At 34.4% G+C, this 20,476-nt stretch overlaps 1 protein-coding gene across 1 annotated transcript; it reads left to right on the top strand.

The window, feature by feature from the left end:
• Window positions 1–905: 905 nt before the first annotated feature.
• On the top strand, window positions 906–20,179 carry LOC149819738 (uncharacterized protein At2g39795, mitochondrial-like). Its single transcript, XM_089983822.1, has 3 exons — window positions 906–1,075; window positions 2,101–2,432; window positions 19,606–20,179. The coding sequence occupies exons 1-3, from the start codon at window positions 947–949 to the stop codon at window positions 19,775–19,777; spliced, it is 633 nt and encodes a 210-aa protein (XP_089839948.1). The 5' UTR covers window positions 906–946; the 3' UTR covers window positions 19,778–20,179.
• Window positions 20,180–20,476: the final 297 nt, after the last annotated feature.

Consider the following 20,476-nt stretch of genomic DNA (forward strand, 5'->3'; position numbering starts at 1 on the left):
AAAATGAGAACCTTAAAACTCACATAGTTACTATCATAGTAATAACTAACTAATCTTGATTCTTGAACTAGTAAAAGTTTTGTCAACTATGTATAACCACATCAACTTTTTGGGTCAAATTAAAATGCATTTAGTTTGTGTTCCAACATTTATCAGATAAACTATTGAGGAGCCAAATTGACTCAATTACGTTACAGTAGGTCAAGTAATTGTTGGGTTGATTGACTTATCACAATTTAAATATATGATTCTTTTTCAGAAAATAATTTGTTAGAATTGTGGTTTATGTTAGGGAGGTCAACAGGTCAAATATCAGATGATAACTTCACAATATGAGTTAGATTAACCTAAGAACAACCCAACATTTAGTTTATTATTGGGATCATTTGATTAACCCAAGTAAAAAACTTTGTCGAATATTTGCAAAGTCTGAAAAGTTTGGTGTGTGGATGAATTAGGTCGAAAGAGGGTGTTTTACATGTTAAAAGCTCGCTTCCCGTCCATCTCAGCATATTCATGGCCATATGAAATTTGGATTTCGATTGAACTATCCATCATTAGTTCTTGCTCGAATCTGACCCTAAACCATGCCTTGTTGCTTAAATCTTGAATTCGGATCAACCATGACACTGACAATACCCAATCCATTTGTACTCTTGCAGGAGACTTGTCAGATATCCTATCCAATGTTGTCAAAATCGGTATCAGGATTGAATCCATTTTCAAAATGTTTTTAGAGAATCAGAGCACACTCTGACCTGATCCCATCTCGTTTTATGCCAGTGAACTCAGCGAACAAGAAAAAAAAATTCCAGGATACTTTCGGGTCGGACATCTAATAAAAACCCGACCCGTTGAACTCCAATTTAAAAACCAACCCAACTGCGCCAAAAATTTGAGATGTTTTCCCACCGTCATCCATTTCTTCGATCCTCCTTCGTTCCCGATGAGGAATATCTTGAGGACGTTGAAGGAGAACGCTGCGGAAGGGATCAACAGGGCCCTCAGGGATGCCGATCTCCTGCGGGCCGTCCGATCCGAGCTCAGGCACGAGATCTCCAACGACACCTTCAAGGTACTTCCTGAAACCCTAGCCCTAGATTCCACCGTTGCGGTAGCCCTAGCGAAAGAAGGGCGTGGTGCTTGCGCTTAGACTCGAAATCCCTCACGCTTTCGCCCTTTGGCAATCTCAACGTAGTTGTTTCATTAAACACCATCTCTAGACCTGAGTTTCTCGCTTTCTGATTAGGGCTTCATCGGTTAAAAAGGGTAGTATTTGGTTGTCCCAGTTTTTTTCGTTGGTTTCGACGACGAACTTACAAAATTTGGTCCGGTTTTGCGTAGTGTTGGATCGTAACAAGCTTGCGTTTTGTCTGCATGTGAAATTCGGTTTCGTTTCGATGTTTGTGGGTTGAATTGGTGAATATCAGTACCGTGCTGTCACGATGAATATGACTGTGGACTGGCTTCTCACGTTCTCCGGCAACTAGCAAGCGATCATTGTGTATGAAACCCTGATTATGTTTCCCGGGGCTGAACCGGGTTTCTCTGTTTGGGTAAAACCTGACCGAGCGAGGAATTTTACTCTATACCGATCCATATTTAATTGTTTCCAGCGGGTGATGAATGTGTGAGTGTCTGTTCTTTGCAAGACGTAATGTATTTGATCTTAGGAACCCTAATGAATGATCAATGCGGTTGGTTTATTTGATGAACCCCAATATGAGCTAGCGAGTGAGCTCAATTTGTTTGCCTGGGAAAACTGATTTCATTGCCTCAGTAGGGAGGGGAACGATGAAAGTGGTTGAATTCTTCAAAAACTCTGAAATCTCCTTTTGCAACAAACCTAAGTGTGGAATGTGGCTGAATTCTTTGAAAGATTCTACATCTCCTCTCCTGGCAACCTCAAATGCTGTCTTCACCAAACGAAAAAAGAAAGGAAAGAAAACCCAGATTTCAATATAGTGCGAATTTTTGGCCATGGACCATGTTGAATAAGTCAGTTTTAGAAAACAATGTTTCAATGGCTGTGCTTTTGTCATTCCAAATAACAAGAACCAGATTTTTTTATACTGGTTATTGATCCAGGCTTCTCAACAGGGTTGTCCAAGCGGTTCATTGGGGCATTTTATATTGGAGAGAGATGGGCCACATACACAAGATGTAGTTCTCAGGGGAAGACATTGTCTTAATGAGGATATTGCACTTTCTGCTTTATTGGGTCCAGTACGCAACTACGAAGATGGTAGTCTATTCCCAAGGCACGTTTTTATGAAAGTATGCATAGCAAAGCCTGGTTCAAGTGCTGTTTTACAGTTTGATTGCAGACTCTTCAGCAAACATGATGAGTCTGATTTTTCCATTCAAAATGCATTTTATCATGAAGACCTCAACTCATTGAGCAGTTCGAATTACAGAGGCCCCCAGTTCAGGTCAGATTTTCTCAGTAGAAGATAGAAAGTATTCCATGTATTGAAAGTTAAAAGTGAAGATTTGCAGTGTCTGAATTGTTTGTCTGTTTATCTGTATGATGGATATTGTGATCGGTAGCTTTGATTACAATCTTTTGGATTGCATAACTTGGGTCTATGGCAACAAAAAAATGTTGTGTGGTGTTAGATTGTCTTTACTATGTAGGTGGGATTGTTTACCTGTTCCTGATTTTCAGGGTTAGAAACTTGGAGCTTTGAATGTTCGTGTGTATTATTTTGCAAAGGGTGGAGAGCGATTGTTTTGTGATGTATTAGAAAAACTATTGGGATTTGTTAGAATGTCTGTTATGCAATATACAGTGTCAAGGGAGTATCCTATTGAATGGAGTGTGGTTAGTTGCTATATTTTGTAAATTTCCTGATAGAAATTTTGGTATTAACATCAAGATGGAAACTGAAGAAATTATGATGCATGGAAAAAAAAATAGTGAGAACAAGAGAAGCTGTGTACACTTTCTATGATTACAATTTGACAAAAAACTTTGAATTTTGCTTGACAAACGTTTTACAACACTCTATATCATGTCTTTGAATGATTTGAGATGGTCTTGAGGTTGTCTGAGGATAGCAAGAGGATCATATTAGACGACAATGGTTATGTTTTGAGTAGGTTGGGCTTCGTCATGAAATGTGAGGGCACTGTTAAATAATGTAACATAATTTAATATGTAATCTCATAGTTTTAGTGTACTTTTAAGTTTAGTTAGGACTAGGTTAGTTTATTTAACTAGGTTAGGTTTCTTTTTCTTTTTTAGTTTATTTTTGTACTTATTTGGCTTTATGCTTTTTTGACCAAAGTAAAAAAGCATAAAGTAGAGAGAGCTGTTGGACTCCCAACACTCCCTCATTCCCTCTCTCCCTTGTATTATAAATATGGGGTGTTACCCCCTTGTAACTTACACTTTTGTAAAGCCCCCTTTTGGGACCCAAGATATTGAAGTTGATATTTTTTTACGTTTGTGCATTTTGTATTCGTGCCTTTGTGCACTTGTGAGAGTTCTCCTTTTATGTCTTTGTGCACACTTTGTGTTTCTAGTATTGTGTTTATACACAAAATCTCTTTTTATAGAGATTTTCACATGGTATCAGAGCAAGGTTGCTTGGGAAGGAAAATCTTGTGATTCTTCACAACATCGAGTGCCTCGAAAAGCGTGCCTTCAATTTTTTCGAGATTAGCGTGAAGACTTCTTTTCATCAAATATTTTAGAAGATTACTACAACAAGTAAGAGTTAAAATCTCTTTGTGGTACATATTTTTCTCCTTCATCTTATCTCTCTAATGGGTGAAAAAGACTCCCATTTCTCTTTTGGCTTTAAGCTCAATGGTTCCAATTATCATGTATGGGCAGGAAATATGAAAGCTTATACTAAAGGAAAGGGGCTTTGGGGATATGTTCAAGGTTCCATAACGGAACCCGAACAAAAAATTATGATGGTTGAAAGAGGAGAAATCAAAATTCTTGAAGGAGAAGAAAGACAAAAGGCTCTTGAAGAATATTCAAAGAAACATGAGGAATGAGAAATGAGAAACTTCAAGATCCTATCTTGGATCTTCTCATCCGTTGAAACCAAGATCAATGCCAACATCATCAAATTCAAGAAAGCCTCCGAAGCTTGACATTATCTTAAGAAGATGTATACTTTATCTGATTTATCTTATAAGTACTATCTTCAAAAGAGGGCCTTGACCCTGCAACAAAATGAGATGTCTATTCGTGAGTACTTTGCCGAATTATCCTCTATTTGGGATGAGCTCGTCATGCTTGAACCCAAGTGGAGTGACGAAGCTATTGAACTTAGATACAAGCAATTAGAGGAAGATCACTTATTTAACTTCTTAAATGGTTTTTGACCCAAATTTGAACAAATTCGGTCCTCTCTTTTATCTTCTTTCACTTCACCACCACAAAAAGCTTTTCAACCTCTTCTTAAGGGAGCTATTTCTGGTGCTGCCATATCCACTCCTCCTCCAGGTAAAACTTCTTTGTTTTTAGATCCGGGTGCATCTTTTCATATGTCTCCAAACATCTCTTCTCTTTCCGAATATGCTAAAAGTTTGTCACCATCTTTTGTTTCAACTGCGGATGACACTTCTCTTGAAATTAAGGGGATTGGAAACTTTGAAACTCAAAATTTATTTATTCCCAAAATTAGATTTATACCTAAATTGAATTTGAACTTACTTTCCGTCTCTCAACTCTCGGACCTTGGATGTGACATTCAATTTTCATCTAATAAGTGTTTAATACAGGATTATTGGTCCGGGAAGTCGATTGATGAAGGCTCTACGAAGGGAGACTTGTACTATGTGGATTCTCTCCAAATCCCTAAAACCCCTTTTTGTAATATGGCCCAACATAAAGACATAAATGTTTGACACAAAAGACTTGGTCATCCCAACATCACCAAGTTATCTTATTTGCATTTTATTAAAAAACTTTGTAAAAGTACTTTCTCTTTTAATGATTGTATTCTTGAAAAAATGAGAAGTATGCCTTTTGAACAAAGATCTATGTTTACCACAAAACCTTTTGAAATTGTTCATTCGGATGTTTGGGAACCGACACTCGTCATATCCAAGGGAGGCTTTGCCTATTATGTGATTTTTGTGGATGATTTTTCTCGATATTGTTGGATATATTTCCTTAAACATAAGCCCAAAGTATTTTCATGTTTTAAATCATATCATATGATAATTAAGAATCAATTTAATAGTAATTTAAAGATTTTTAGGATCGATTCCGGAGGCGAATATCTTTTCAATGAATTTAAGAAATATCTTAAAGACTATGGTATTGTCCATCAAAGATCGTGTCCTAAGACCCCACAACAAAATGTGTTAACCAAAAGGAAGCATAGGTATATCATTGAAACCACTAAAACCCTTCTTATTTCCCAAAGTATTTCAAAAATTTTTTGGGCCGAAACGACTCTTGCTTCAGTTTATCTTATTAATCGTCTTCCATAAAAAAATTTAGATAAAATTGTTAAAATATGTTGATCCTTAAATGTACATATATATATTTATATATATATATATATAAAGATACGTATACATATATATATATATATGTATACATATCTCTATTTATATATATATATATATAAATATATATATTTTATCTTCCTAAAATACCCTCAAGGGTATTCTTGTAAATTAGCATTTTACGCATATTCCAATTGGAATATGCATTGTAATTTTTGTTTTATTTTTATTTTTTGTTTTTTATATTTTTGGATTTCGTACCACATTGGGGGCCTCCCAAAAGTGACGTTGGGAGCCCCCAACGGTCACAAATGTGACCGTTGGGGGCTCTTCAACGTCCCCTTTGGGAGCCCCCAAGGTGGTCCCTTTTCATGCTTATAAATAGGGGATTTCCCCTTTGTATTTGGTATTCTTGGGGGAGCTTATGCTCCATTGTAATGGGATTTTTACCCCTTCTCCATTATTCTTCAATGATATGCAACTTATGACTTTATGTCATATTTTTCCCTTTTTATGGGTTTTATGTGTTAGCACATTATGTGCTTATGTTGTTTCCCTTTAATGGGTATATTTGCACTCCACGTGCATAAGTATGGGTTCATTATTGAACCCAATGTATTCCAAGTCACTTTCTAACATGGTATTAGAGCAAGGTCACGATGGGGTTGTCCTTTGGTGCAACGGAAAGCGTGTCGCTCAAGAAATGGTGAAGTATTCATTGCTCTTCCTTTTTGCTTTGAAGTTATTCGGTATGTATCCCTTTTCTTAAAGTATTATGCATTTGAAAATATGTTTCTTGCATATAGTTTGTTCGTTTAATGATTATGATAGTTGAATTATGTCTTTTCACATTTCGTGTGCTCGTATATTTTAAAATTATCTCCCTCAAATTTGGTGAACTCGTTTGTTGTTCAAATATATAATTTATGTTTATCGAACTACTCATCACATATAATAGCAATTTATGTTTTTTTTTTTTAAATTACCTTCAATTATGTGAGATTTATAATTCTTACATAACTATTTCATGATTGACCTATAAGTTAATTTTTAAAATTATATATATGATTTCTTGCTAAAGTAATGATCTTTGCTTAAAATTTCTTAACTCTCATATGAACCCTAAGTTGATTTGAGTTCCTCTTTTTTATGAATTTTAGTGCATTTTTTGAAAAATTTGATATAATCCTTATATGAAAATCTCTCACATCTAAAAATCTTTGTTGAATCCTAAAGTAGTTCTTGTTAATGTTAACTTATAAGAACTCCTAAAAGTTTTTCAATGTTTCTTTTTTGAAAAATTGTTTATGATAAACCATTAGGAAATATTTTTTAAAAAAGGAATTTCTCACACTACATAGAGTGCATAGTTCATCTTTTGCATCCTTTTGGTATAAATGATTTCATTTTTCATCTTGATAAACTTGTTGGTTTGTATTTTTCATAAGGTTTCGAAACCTCTTAATAATATTTTTTAAAAATGCCTACATTGGCCATAATATGGTTTTCTTTGTCCTCAATTGCAATTGTTAAAGTTTGAGAATTTCAAGCATTGCTCTTTTTATAAAGTGCATACTTGCTCACTTTTGTGTATTTTTGTGTTTTGTGCACATTTGTTTCTCAAATATTTGCGCTTGTATGCATTCCCTCTTTTTTATGAAATACATGCCTTAGTGCATGTTTGTTTACACCTTGGTGTGTATTTGTTCAAGTATTGTATGAGTGCCTTCGTGCACATCTTTTATAAAGCCTTTTGTGCTCACATGTGTATTGTCTCTTCGTAGACATTTTTGCATTATGGAGCCTTTATGCACATTTATTTTTGTGAAAAATATAATGAATTTAGATATTGAGTCCTTTTTAAATCATTGTAAGTGCTTTTAGCACTTTGAATGTTTCCGCATATCTCATCACAATCAAAGGTTTTTTTAAAAATTGTTGTATGGGATTTAATCCCAAATTTATAAATTTTCAAGTGTTTTAAATATTCATTCCTTGAGTATTGTGTTAAAGCCTTCTTTGTGAACCATTACGGTTCTTATGATTTCTTTGATTAAAAGCTTGATTGTCTTGATGAATTCTTTATGTTGTTGTGGTTATTGCTTAATAAGTCCTTTTTGGTATAAATGACTTGTTTGAAGATTAAGCATAATTTGTGTTTATGCAAAATTGTTGTTATAAAGCACATTATTGATTATTGGACCTTTTGATTCAATTTTTTAATCGATCCTCTTTTCCTTGAAAAATGATTCCTTTAAGTGTTTATTGCCTTTTTGTGGCATTTATATTTGTCCATCACATGTTATTTAATGCATCTTTTATTTGGCCTTATTATTGTTATATTAGAGATGTTTGTTGAGGTGAGTTATGGGCACCTCGTGTTATATCATTTTAGTTTGTCCACCTTCCATATTATAGATGGTTGTTGAGGTGAGTTATGGGCACCTTGGGACTCTAAAATGATTTGTTGTATGATCTCTAATTATGAGCGTGTCACTCATTTTTTCTCTTGTGGCCATTGATATTATGGATGCATCTATGTAAATGTGATGGACATATGGTGTTTTAAAACCTTAAATGTTTTAAGGTATATTAAAAATCAAGGGTTTTGGGATTATTGCCCAACCTTTTCTTGTTTATGAATCTTATGAGTACATTTGCACATTTATGATTTTGTGTTGTGATTTTGCACAAGTATTCTAAGTGTTCTTGGTGTGTGTATGTTCACACATTTGTTCTCAAGAATTTTATTTTATCGATTATAGTATCTTGTTGAAGATATTTTTTTACATGCATGTTATTGTTATGAGAATTCATTTTAAAAGGAGTATTGTTTTATTCGAGGTTTATTTTCATTACAAGTTTATTGCCTCAAAAGTCTTTTCCTTTTATGCCCATTATCTAAGTGTCATCATATGTAGACAAGAATTTTATTACACCTTCGTGTGTTTTTAGCCCTTTGTTAGCTTTTGCTCTCTTGGTCTAGTAGCTGAACACACTTGTCTTGAGTGTTTTTATATGTAGACAAGGCACGTTGATTCACACCATGGTGTGTGATTTTTAGCCTATGTTGGCGTTTGTGTCCTTGTTCTAGTCGCTTAAGATGTATGCCCATGGTTGGCTTATTTCACTCATTTCAAGTGCTATCATATGTAGACAAGAGATGTATTATGTTTTAGCCCATGGTTGGCTTATTACTCTTATTCTAGTAGCTGAACATACTTGGTTTTAAGTGTATTTTTTACGTAGACAAGAGATACTTTTTAGTCCATGTTGGCATGTATTCTCTTGTTCTTGTCGAAGATGCACTTATTTCAAGTATTATTATATGTAGACAAGAGGTTCTTTTACACATCTTTGTGTGCGTCTTTGGCCTTTAATGGCTTTATATTCTTGATCTAGTAGCTTATACACTTGATTTATGGGTTTTGGAGGACTAATGAGGAAGATGTTTGTAATGGATAAACTATTGTTGAATTTTGCAAAATTTCATTCATGACTTGTGTTTTTCAAGCAAATCATATTTTTGATATGCATATCAAGTTGATTTCTTAGCATTTAATCTATATATTAAGTGCTTATGGTTTTTGCCACCCTTATATGCAAAATGTGTATTAAGTATGTCTTTCATAAATGATTTTAAAACCTTGTGAACTCTTGGGTTTATTTTGCCTAAAGTATGCTTGGAGACTTTGTTTCTCTTGTTTGGCACTTCATTACATGTTTAAAGCATGTTCATTAATGAGTTCTTTGAGTATTAATTCATTTCATGATAAGTATATGCATATGCTCTTGATGGCCTTTTTGGGCCCTCATTCAATAATGTTTATGTATATCATGCCTTTTCGTAGGCTTATTGTGGTGTCCCTTAGTGGACCATTTTGTTATTCCCCATTATGGGGTTATATTTGTCCAACGTTGGACCTTATGAATGCATTATGCATTCTTGCAATTTATTTCTGCATAATTTGCTTCCGCTCATTTTGTTTTAAACATGATATATGATTTTGAAACTTTGGTGTCATTTTTGCATAATTTGCATCTCTTCTAACCTGTGCTAGTTAGAAATGTTCCATTTGAATAAAAGTACAAAGATTTGTTTTACTTGTTTCTTTGTTGTTATTTCACGGGATCTTGGAGATAGGACAAAGAGAAGTACCCTGGATAGTTCGGGAAATTTGAAGACAATAGGAGGAAGGCCTTTTCAAGTTCCATTGCATCCTTGCCGGAGCCTCTTGGAGTCTTGCCCTTTGATCAATCTTTTCGTTTCCCCGCAAAGATTGAGGGGGGTGTTAAAATATGTTGATCCTTAAATGTACATATATATATATATATATATATATATATATATATAAAGATACGTATACATATATATATGTATACATATCTCTATTTATATATATATATATAAATATATATATTTTATCTTCCTAAAATACCCTCAAGGGTATTCTTGTAAATTAGCATTTTATGCATATTTCAATTGGAATATGCATTGTAATTTTTGTTTTATTTTTTTTTGTTTTTATATTTTTGGATTTCGTACCACATTGGGGGCCTCCCAAAAGTGACGTTGGGAGCCCCCAACGGTCACAAATGTGACCGTTGGGGGCTCTCCAACGTCCCCTTTGGGAGCCCCCAAGGTGGTCCCTTTTCATGCTTATAAATAGGGGATTTCCCCTTTGTATTTGGTATTCTTGGGGGAGCTTATGCTCCATTGTAATGGGTTTTTTACCCCTTCTCCATTATTCTTCAATGATATGCAACTTATGACTTTATGTCATATCTTTCCCTTTTTATGGGTTTTATGTGTTAGCACATTATGTGCTTATGTTGTTTCCCTTTAATGGGTATATTTGCACTCCACGTGCATAAGTATGGGTTCATTATTGAACCGAATGTATTCCAAGTCACTTTCTAACAAAAATCTCTCATTTCGAAACTCTATATGAAAAAGAACCTTATTATAATAGATTGAGAGTTTTTGGTTGTAAGTGCTTTGTCCTTCCAGATAAGAATGATAAACTCTCACCTAAAACCATTCCTTGTGCTTTTCTTGGTTACTCTGAAATCCAAAAAGAGTTTCGATGTTATGATATTAAAAATGATAAGTTATATGTCTTAAGGAATGTAACATTTTTTGAAAATGACAGTGGTTTTGAAAAGAATGAATCTCATTTAGAAAATGCCGACTATTCCTTTCTCTTTGATCTTTTATCTAAAGATGATGATATCTCTAGTGATGATGAATCAACATATAACAGTGACAATGAAGTGGTTGAAATCAACAATAACTCTAACCCTACTACCTCTCAAGAAGAATATATAACTAGAGACCCTATCACCTATACTCATAGAGATAGATGCACCTTTAGAAGTGCTATTGAGCAATATAGTGAACCTAGCGAATCTATCCCCCCACATGATTCAGACCCTAGAAGAACCGAGAAAACTAGAAGAACTCCCTATAGATTCATATCTTTTGATTCTTTCTCTCCTAAATATCGGGCTTGCTTAAGTGCCATTAACTCATATTTTGAACTGAAATTTTTTTGAAGATGCCAAACGATGTATTGAAGATGCCAAACGATGTATTGAATGGAGAGAAGCCATGAAGAATGAACTCAAAGCGCTTAAGAAAGTCAACACTTGGGAATTTCAAATGCTTTCCAGTGGAAAGAAAGCTATAGGATGCCGATGGGTGTTCAAAGTCAAAAATACAAGATTGATTATGAAGAGACATTTGCTCCAGTAGCTCGTATGGTTACTGTCAGATGTCTCATCACCATATCTTCCATTATAAAATGAAATATTTACCAAATAGATGTAAAAAATGCCTTTCTAAATAGTGATCTTAACGAAGAAGTCTACATGGATGCTCCACCTGGTATAAAATTTTCTAAAAATAAAGTTCTTTGCCTTCGTAAAACTCTTTATGGCTTGAAACAAGCTCCCAAGGCTTGACACGATAGGTTTAACAATATAATGACTGGAAATAATTTTACTTTATGCTATAATGACACTGCATTGTTTGTTAAGAAATCTGATGCAGGGATTGTTATATTACTGTTATATGTTGATGATATGTTAATAACATGTGATGATGCCAAAGAATCAAGAGCATTAAATCTATCCTGACTTCAAGATTTGAAATGTCACACTTAGGATTTCTGATATATTTTTGGGGAATTGAGGTTGCCTATTCTTATAGAGGCTATTTTTTGTCTCAAACTAAACTTGCTTGTGAGATTCTTGACTGATCGAGAATCACAGATGACAAGGTCTGTGAAACTCCTGAAATAGTAGGTTCAAAGATGAAGATTGATGATGAGATTCTCCTAAAAGATCCCACACCTTACAGACAATTGGTTGGATCTTTAACATATCTCAGCATTATGAGGCCTGATATTTCTCATGCAATACATGTTGCTAGTTAGTTTCAACATGCACCTACTACAGTTCATATGAGTGCCACTCTCCGCATCATCAGATACATAAAGGGTACAATAAACAATGAAGTATTTCTATCTTTTTCTTCTGAATTGAATTTAATTACTTATACTGACTCTGATTGGAGATGTGACTCAAATAATCGTCACTCCACCACTGGTTTTTATATTTTTTTAGAGGAATATTTAATTTCTTGGAGATGTAAGAAACAACATAAGGTCTCACTTTCATCCACAGAAGCCGAATATAGAGCCATGGCATCTATTACCATGGAGATTGTTTGAATTCGCAACTTGCTGGAAGATATGAATATTCAAGTTCAAGGGCCCACAAAACTATGTTGTGATAATAAAAGTGCAATTTACATTGCCAAAAATTACACATTTCATGAGCGCACGAAGCACATTGAGATGGACTGTCACTATGTTCGTGAAGAATACTTAAGAAGAATCATAGACCTTCCATATGTTACATCAGAATACCAACTAGCAGACTTCTTCACATAATTTAATATGTAATTTCATAGTTTTAGTTTACTTTTAAGTTTAGTTAGGATTAGGTTAGTTTATTTAACTAGGTTAGGTTTCTTTTTCTTTTTTAGTTTATTTTTAGACTTATTTGGCTTTATGCTTTTTTGACCAAAGTAAAAAAGCATAAAGTAGAGAGAGCTGTTGGACTCACAACAACTCTATTTACAGCTCTATTTAGAGCTGTTGGGAGCCCAACACTCCCTCTTGTATTATAAATATGGGGTGTTACCCCCTTGTAACTTACACTTGTGTAAAGCCCCCTTTTGGCACCCAAGATATTGAAGTTGATATTTTTTTACGTTTGTGCATTTGTATCCGTGCCTTTGTGCACTTGTGAGAGTTCTCCTTTTATGCCTTTGTGCACACTTTGTGTTTTTAGTATTGTGTTTATACACAAAATCTTTTTTTATAGAGATTTTCATAGGCACAACCTAACTTCTTCCAGACCTGAAAATTTATGATATATTGGGGGGATTAAAAGGTATTCTTGTCTGTTCCTAAACTACTTCCAGAGCTTTGCCAAGATTGGTCCCATTTTGCTGGTGCTGCCCGAGTTTCACTTGATCATTTGTTTCAAACTTTGGATAAGAAGCCATGTGAAGTACCAACAAAACAAATTGTTGGCAATTACTAAAATGTCATATTTATATCTTCCGATTCTATCATGAGTGTTGATGGTAGCACTAGTTTTCTTCAAAGGATGAAACTAAGAAGCATGGTCACAAATCTTGTTCTTGAGGTTTTCTTGGTAAAGGAAAATCTTATTATAAATTTGTAAGTCATTTTTTAAGAAAATATCGGGAAAATCACAATTCATTTAAAATAGAAAAGATATACAAAATAAAAGGAAATATGGCAAGCTAAAACATAAAAAGTCATGATAAAAGTACATAAAATTTACAGAAAATAGTTTCAATTTATCAGGATAATATTAACACTTTGTTGTTCTAGAAATTTATCGCTCTAAGTTGTGGTCAAAAGCGCTGACTAGTCCACGTAGTCGGCTTAGGTGTAAGTAAAACCAAGGTTGTTCGTATCGTGCCGTATCATATAATATGTATCGTTACTTTTTTGGTCTAACGATACGATACACACTCGTATCGCGATACAAGTGTGTATCATACTCATATCAGGTGTATCGTACGATACACCTCTGTATCAACCCGTATTGTACGATACACCTCGTATCACACGATACATGTATGACACACTTAAAAAGACTCGAAAACATGTCTTTTTTGTTTTGGGTTTAAAAGCCCTCTCAAGGGCTGACTTATACACGTGTAGAGGCTCTTGGAAGGGAACCCATGCACCTTAGGTTCCGTGAGATCTATTTGGGGCCGATTCGTGCGCAAGGGTGAGGGATTTTGCAATTTTCTTAAGAGTGCATTTTCACTCATTTTTTCACTCGAGAAAGTGGGTTAAGGTAAAAAATTTCTATTCTTTGCTTGTTATTGAGTATTTTTGGGGGAAGATGACATCGGAAGATCCTACGTAACAATGTTGCACTCAAGTAACAAGTAAAAACCGATTAAGAATCAAAATATAACTATTGTCAAAATAGTTTTTCGGGTGGTATCTCTCAGTTGAAGCGTCATTTAGTCGAGACACATCATAATGTTGCCACATACACTTTAAGAAAATTGCTGAAAGCTGTAAAATGACAATGTCGACAATTACTTGATGATTTGAGAGCCGACATTCGTACTGCTATGACTCTTCAAAATTTAGTCGATTAGGCGGATGTGACAGTTGGAAGATGGTTCTATGATGTCTGCATTACTTTAAATGCGGCAAATTTCTTTCATTTTTAGGGCATGACAGATGTTATAACCAACATCGGGCCTGGATAAAAGATGTCTTCATATCATGCTTTAAGAAGAAAGATTTTAGATGCTAATCTGAATGAAGTGAATGCTTATTACAATGAGATGAGCCAATCATGAAGAGAGACTGGGTATAGTATCATGGCAGATGGGTGGACAGCTAGATAGTCGATGACCTTGATAAATTTTCTTGTCTATGGCCCCCAAAGGTGCCGTGTTATTGAAATCAATTGATTTGTCTGATACGCAAATGACAACAAATGTATTGTTGAGGGTTTTTGACCAGGTTGTGGAAGAGATTTAACCTCAAAACATTGTACAGTTCATTACGGATAATGCAACAAATTATAGGGCGGTAGGTAAAGAATTGATATAAATTTTTGGGTCATTTTTTTGGATCCCGTGTGCCTCCCATTGCATAGACCTCATGTTTGAGGACATTGACAACATGGATGATGTACATCAGACATTTGAATGTTGCCAAAAAATTACTACATTTATTTATAATCATGCATGAGTTTTGAGCTTAATAAGAAAGTACACTAGTGGTGTTGAGTTGATTCGTAGTGCAATTATTAGATTTGCTACAAATTTTTTTACTGTGCAAAGTTTAGTAAAAAATAAAGTTGCACTAAAAAATATTTTCATCAAATGAGTGAAATGCATTTCCTCGTGTACAAAAAAGAATGCCTAGATAAATTGTAGATATTGTATTTAGAAGTGAATTCCGAGATTCACGTGTGAAGTTATTGAGAATAACTATACCTTTGGTGAATGTACTTTGATTGGTTGACAGTGAAAACATACCAACTATGGGTTATCTCTACGAGACTATGGATAAGACAAAAAAAGCCGTTAGATATAATTTAAAGGAGAAGAAAAAATTCTACATGCCTATATGAAACATCATTGATCATAGGTGTACTTGGCAATTTCATAAACTTCTTCATGTTACAACATACTATTTAAATCTTGCATTTGGATATTCTCCTACTTCTAAAATGGATATGGAAGTCAGCAAGGGACTTTTGGATTGCAACAAAGGGTTGAACCCTGATTATATCATTCAAGATCAAATTCATAAGGATATGAAAACTTATGATAATGCATTGTATGATATGGGGAGACCTATAACAGTGCAAAACTGTGCCACAATGCGTCCAAATAATTTATTTTGTATGCTGCTTTATATGATTGTATATCTGTTATTGTCTTATAATTGATTTTTCATTTTCTTGTTTTTCAGACATATGATGAGCCATGTTTGAAAATGATGTTTCAAATCTGAGAGCTTTTGCCATTCGCATTCTAAGCCAAACATGTAATGCAAGTGGATGCGAGAGAAACTTGAGTGTCTTTGAGCAAATTCATACCAGTAGATGATGTCATGGAGCTCAAAAGGCTCAATGACATCACCTACGTTCCCTATAAGCGAACTTATGATTGAGGCAGATGTATATAAAAGTGCAAAGTTTATTTGTCATTTTCATTCAAAACTCAACTAATTTTAATTTTTTCATGTCATATTTTTAAACAAATCGAAAAGTTATCAGCAAGGAGGCACAAAACGCAATTCGATCCCATCAGTTTGGAACATTTTGATGAATTAGATGCATGGGTTGAAGAAGAAACATATAATGAAGATGATTATGATTATTGATGTATCATTTATTTATGCTTTATTAAAAAATTTGTTCTTGTGAGATATTTTTGTTTATGTAATATGAAAGTATGACTCTTGTGGTATGTAATAGAAACATAAATGCTTCATAATGTGATTTTATATATGTAGTTTTTGCAATTTATCATGATTTCATGTGATATGATTTTTTTTTTAGAATTTTTACTGATTTTCTTGATTTTTTGAATTTTTTATTAAAAATTTAGGATATGTTTAGGATACGATACGGTGTTATTATTGGGTCGATCAATACAGGTAATGATACACTACTTACAACCTTGAGTAAAATGCCCCGGCTTTGCAATTCTTGTGAGTATCTTAAAAGATGCCAGTTTTGCCAACTAGGCATCGGTGCCTAGTCAGCGACTAAGATGCCCTCACCTAGGTGCAAGGATAGTTTAGTCATTTTTTATTAATATAATTTTGTTTACCTTACCAGTGGAGAGGATTAATTTTTAATGATTATTTTTTTATATATGTGTTAATTTGTTTCTTATGATTTTTTTGTTAAAAGCTGAAAGTGAGATATATATCTGTGAGTTTTTGTAAAGTTTTCTAGAAAAGTAGAAAGCTTGTTTAGTATTACTGATTATGTAATATGTTGTCACTATACTTTTGTGATTTTTTTGGTGAAAGCCAGAAAGTATGATATATATATATATATTCTGATTATTCTATTAATAAAATATGTGTGTGTTTGTGTTACGATCAATTATTTTGTAAAAGGCTAAAAGCATATTTTGTTGATTATACTGAATATGTTATGAACGATTGAATATATATATATATATATTGTAAAAGCATGTGTAATTGTGTATTTGTCTGATGAAAACATCTTATTACTAAAAGAATTAAACATATTTTTATGTATATTATGTATATTATATTTTTTTTATTGGGGCACTGACTAGTTCGACTAGTCTCGTCTAGTTCTCGACTAGTTTTTTAGGGGTCTACGTTCTAGGCATTGCGCAGTGCTTTTGACTACATAGGCTGTAAGATTGCGATAAGTGGAAAATATCATTGATATTTGTGACATAGGTCAGAAGGTCTATTGCTATCCAAAGCACTTCTAGTGGCTGCATTAGTAATTTGTACGTGTCTTTTCTTGATCCCTCTTTGTATTTTTAACTCCCTCAAATCCCTTAAGTTGTCCAAGGTGTGGTTTGCTTTGGTTCTTGTTTTCTTCCCCTCAATGGCATGGCTCCTAGGTTCTCCACCTCTTCCTGCTTTTTCCTTCTGCCATCAGGTATGTTGATTCTACCAGAAGGCCACCTGTGGAGACCAGGACCGAGCCCGAAGTCCACAACATTTGTTTGGCTTGTCCTCGGTAGAGTGCAAACCCAAAACAATCTCAAGAGATGGGATTTGAATCTTGCTGGCCGCTGTTATTTATGCGGCTAATACGAAGAAACGAATTGACATTTATTCTGGGATTGGGAATTCTTACAAGTTTACAACGCATATTCCTATCCTCTTGGCAGCTTGCATATTCTAGCATCGACAGGTTATCCTGGGCTCACGATCTACTAATGGGCCCGCCCACCATCAGACACTCCAAGCGGTGGTCTTTCCTATATCGGACTTGGCTTCTTACTGCATTGTGGGCAATCTCGCATCAGAGGAATGCTCAGTTTTTTTGCGATCAGGCATCAAATGCTTGTCATTACCAAACGGATCCTAACTGATGTGTTTTTTGTAGTAAGAATTAAATGGGGCAATATTGATCTCCGATGGTTTCAGGTGTAACTCCAATCTCTTTGAATCTCTGTATGTTAACTACCTGTCAACCATATCTTCTGTATGATTCTAGTAGCTCGGAATGAAACATTTTCGCCTTTTGCTCAAAAAGAAAAAAAAACTTGCATGTTTTGTGGACCATGTGCTTTTAGGTTGCATTCGTTGTAGCATTTTCCCCATGTTATAACTTTGTCCTGAAGACCTTTCTTTCCTAGATGTTTTACTTGAGGAAATATCCCTTGTCTTTGATCAACATAGACAGAAAATGTGATTTTCATTGATTTTCCATTTTCCTCTTTGTAACATTTTCCTTCATAATAAATGCTCCTTTAGGTTCATCCGTTTTGGACTAATGGAAGTCATGTTCAACTTTTTCCATGGATGGCATTATGAAAATGTGTTCATTGTGAAATGTTGCAATAGAGAATGATAAGAGGTTTAATAATCCTTTGACTCTGGCCTTTGTAGATATCCCCTACATATAGGATGAATCTTCTCAATTCATTTGAGGGTGATGAATCTCCTTAATATCTTTTAATATGTTCTTTATGGCTGTCCAAGTGCTTTACATTTGTCCATAAGTGATGCACTGAGACCCAGCCAATGCTAGTCAATGCCTAGGTGAGGGTGACAAAATAATTACTTATAATGTTAAAAGAATTTTGTAATAAAATTTCAGATTTTTTTTGTTTACCCACATTTTAAAATCTAGTAGTTTTATTTATGAATTCATGTTTTTGTTTGGATTTCTTGAGGTCTTGGCACGTAGGTACCACATAGCGCTTTGGACCATATAGTTGCTGGCTCCCTTCACAATTGTAAGACGTGATAAGGCAGTATAGGACCAACATTGTAACTTAAGATCTAAGATATCAGTTTATGCCTTGGGATTATCCAATTAAAACGGGCTTCATTATGGATGATTTTATTTAGCTACTGTTGTATAATATTGGTGATCATTTCAAGCAATAGATCACCTTCTGCACTGCTACACAAATAAAAGATCAGTGGAGAATTCCAAGTTGATGAGTCACACTAAAAGTAAAAGTGAAGATGACATGCTTGTCTTAGATCATCCTGAAATGATGCATTTGATTTACGGTTACATCAACTATGGATTAAGGAGAAATCAATTAAAGAAACTGATCATCCGTAGGTTCATCCATCAAGAGAATGATTTTCTATCTTTGCCAAAGGATGTTTCAGTGTAGTAGCCTGTTTGACTTGTCCAAGTTTTTTTTTTTGTTTTTGGGATAAACAGTGAGTCAATTCAGCTTATTATGCACATGTAAGTCCACATGGATTTGCCTTTTTTTTTTTAAATAAAAGGAAGGTTTGGCTGGGTTCGGAATGTACAATGAGTACATGTTTATGTAGTGTGTGCTTGCCCACATGTACATGTTCAGATGTTTAGTCATGTTACATTATGATATACATGTAATATTTTACACGCATGCATCTACTGACATGCACACACATGGATTCTCTTAGTCATCAGTTCATCCTGCTGCTGAGTGTCTTCTCTTGCAAATGTGCATCATTTGTTGACATTTATTCGGATACCTTTCACACTGTCTATGTTTCTTGTTTTTTCTTCTTCTGAATTTTACTGCTGTCAAGCCTTGAACTGTAGAGCGGGTCAGGTAAAATGTTTTATGTAGAACATCAAACACAGTAGTGACACTTATTATGTCTTGTGTGTTCCACAGCTACTGTCAGGTTTCATGCTTTTATAATAGTCTCGTAAAACTCCATTTTACCTGATCTCTCCTTGAAATGTATCTTCCTAGTTGAGTTATATGACGAGCTGGTTTTGGCCAGAAGTAATAATAACTATATATCATTTGAAACAAAGAAGTCTAACAACTTTTGGTGATTTTCTCTTTTGATGTAAAATCAGCTCTTTAGATCCTGAATTGCAGAAAGGATTCAGAGAGTTCTTGACTGTGCGAGGAGTTAACACGGAACTGACCAATTTTCTTCTGTCTCACCTGCACAAGAAGGAGCAGGGACAATATGTGAAATGGCTGCAAGGGCTGGAGTCTATGGTTGCAAACAATTCAGAAAGGTAGAATACTTATAGGCGATGTTGTACGATGGCCATTATTATTGTCATTTTTAAGAGGGCAAATTTTTAAGCGATATCTATCAGCTGCCCTGGAAGCAGTAAGCATGGAAGAAAAACTAGAACTGGTTATTTGTACTTCCGTATTCATAGGGTGGTTCTTTTGTCAAGAATATTGTTAATTGTTTTTACAAGGAAATAGCAGCTGAGGTGAGGATTTGTGCTTGGCTTGTAGCAAAATAATGTGTACCTTCAATATAGCATTTATCTCAGTTTTGGGAAAGTGTAGAAATTTTCTTTAAAAAATTGAATATTCATGTATGTGAAAAACATGGGATGTACGGATACAAAAATGTGAGCATTATACTCACCTCTTTGAATGGAGAAAACTTTCATATTACTGGTAAAATTGTGCAAAAGAACGATAAATTTTAGAATGAAAATTTTTTCCTGTTGGAAGCGAACAGGAGATCCTGTTTTTCCCATTTCCTATAGAATTCACAGTTTTTTTCACTTCCATGCGTGGAAAGGAGAAGCTGAAAAACCGAGCAGGACCTCAAAGGACAGATACAGGCTTTCCACTTTATGAACTTGATAAAATTTTGTAATTAGTATTGATTTATTGCCTTTTTAAAGTAGGGTACAAAATTACAAATTAAAGGAGGTAATTATGCTTATTAGAACCAAAACTTGAAATGAAAACACA

The sequence above is a fragment of the Nuphar pumila genome, chromosome 12 (assembly GCF_984573655.1).
Source record: "Nuphar pumila chromosome 12, dmNupPumi1.hap1.1, whole genome shotgun sequence".
Lineage (NCBI taxonomy): Eukaryota > Viridiplantae > Streptophyta > Magnoliopsida > Nymphaeales > Nymphaeaceae > Nuphar > Nuphar pumila.

Coding starts and splice junctions, on each gene's coding strand:
- LOC149819738 (XM_089983822.1), top strand. CDS start 947: ATGAGGAATATCTTGAGGACGTTGAAGGAGAACGCTGCGGAAGGGATC. Junction 1,076..2,100: donor TCTCCAACGACACCTTCAAG/GTACTTCCTGAA, acceptor GCTTCTCAACAG/GGTTGTCCAAGCGGTTCATT. Junction 2,433..19,605: donor TACAGAGGCCCCCAGTTCAG/GTCAGATTTTCT, acceptor ATGTAAAATCAG/CTCTTTAGATCCTGAATTGC.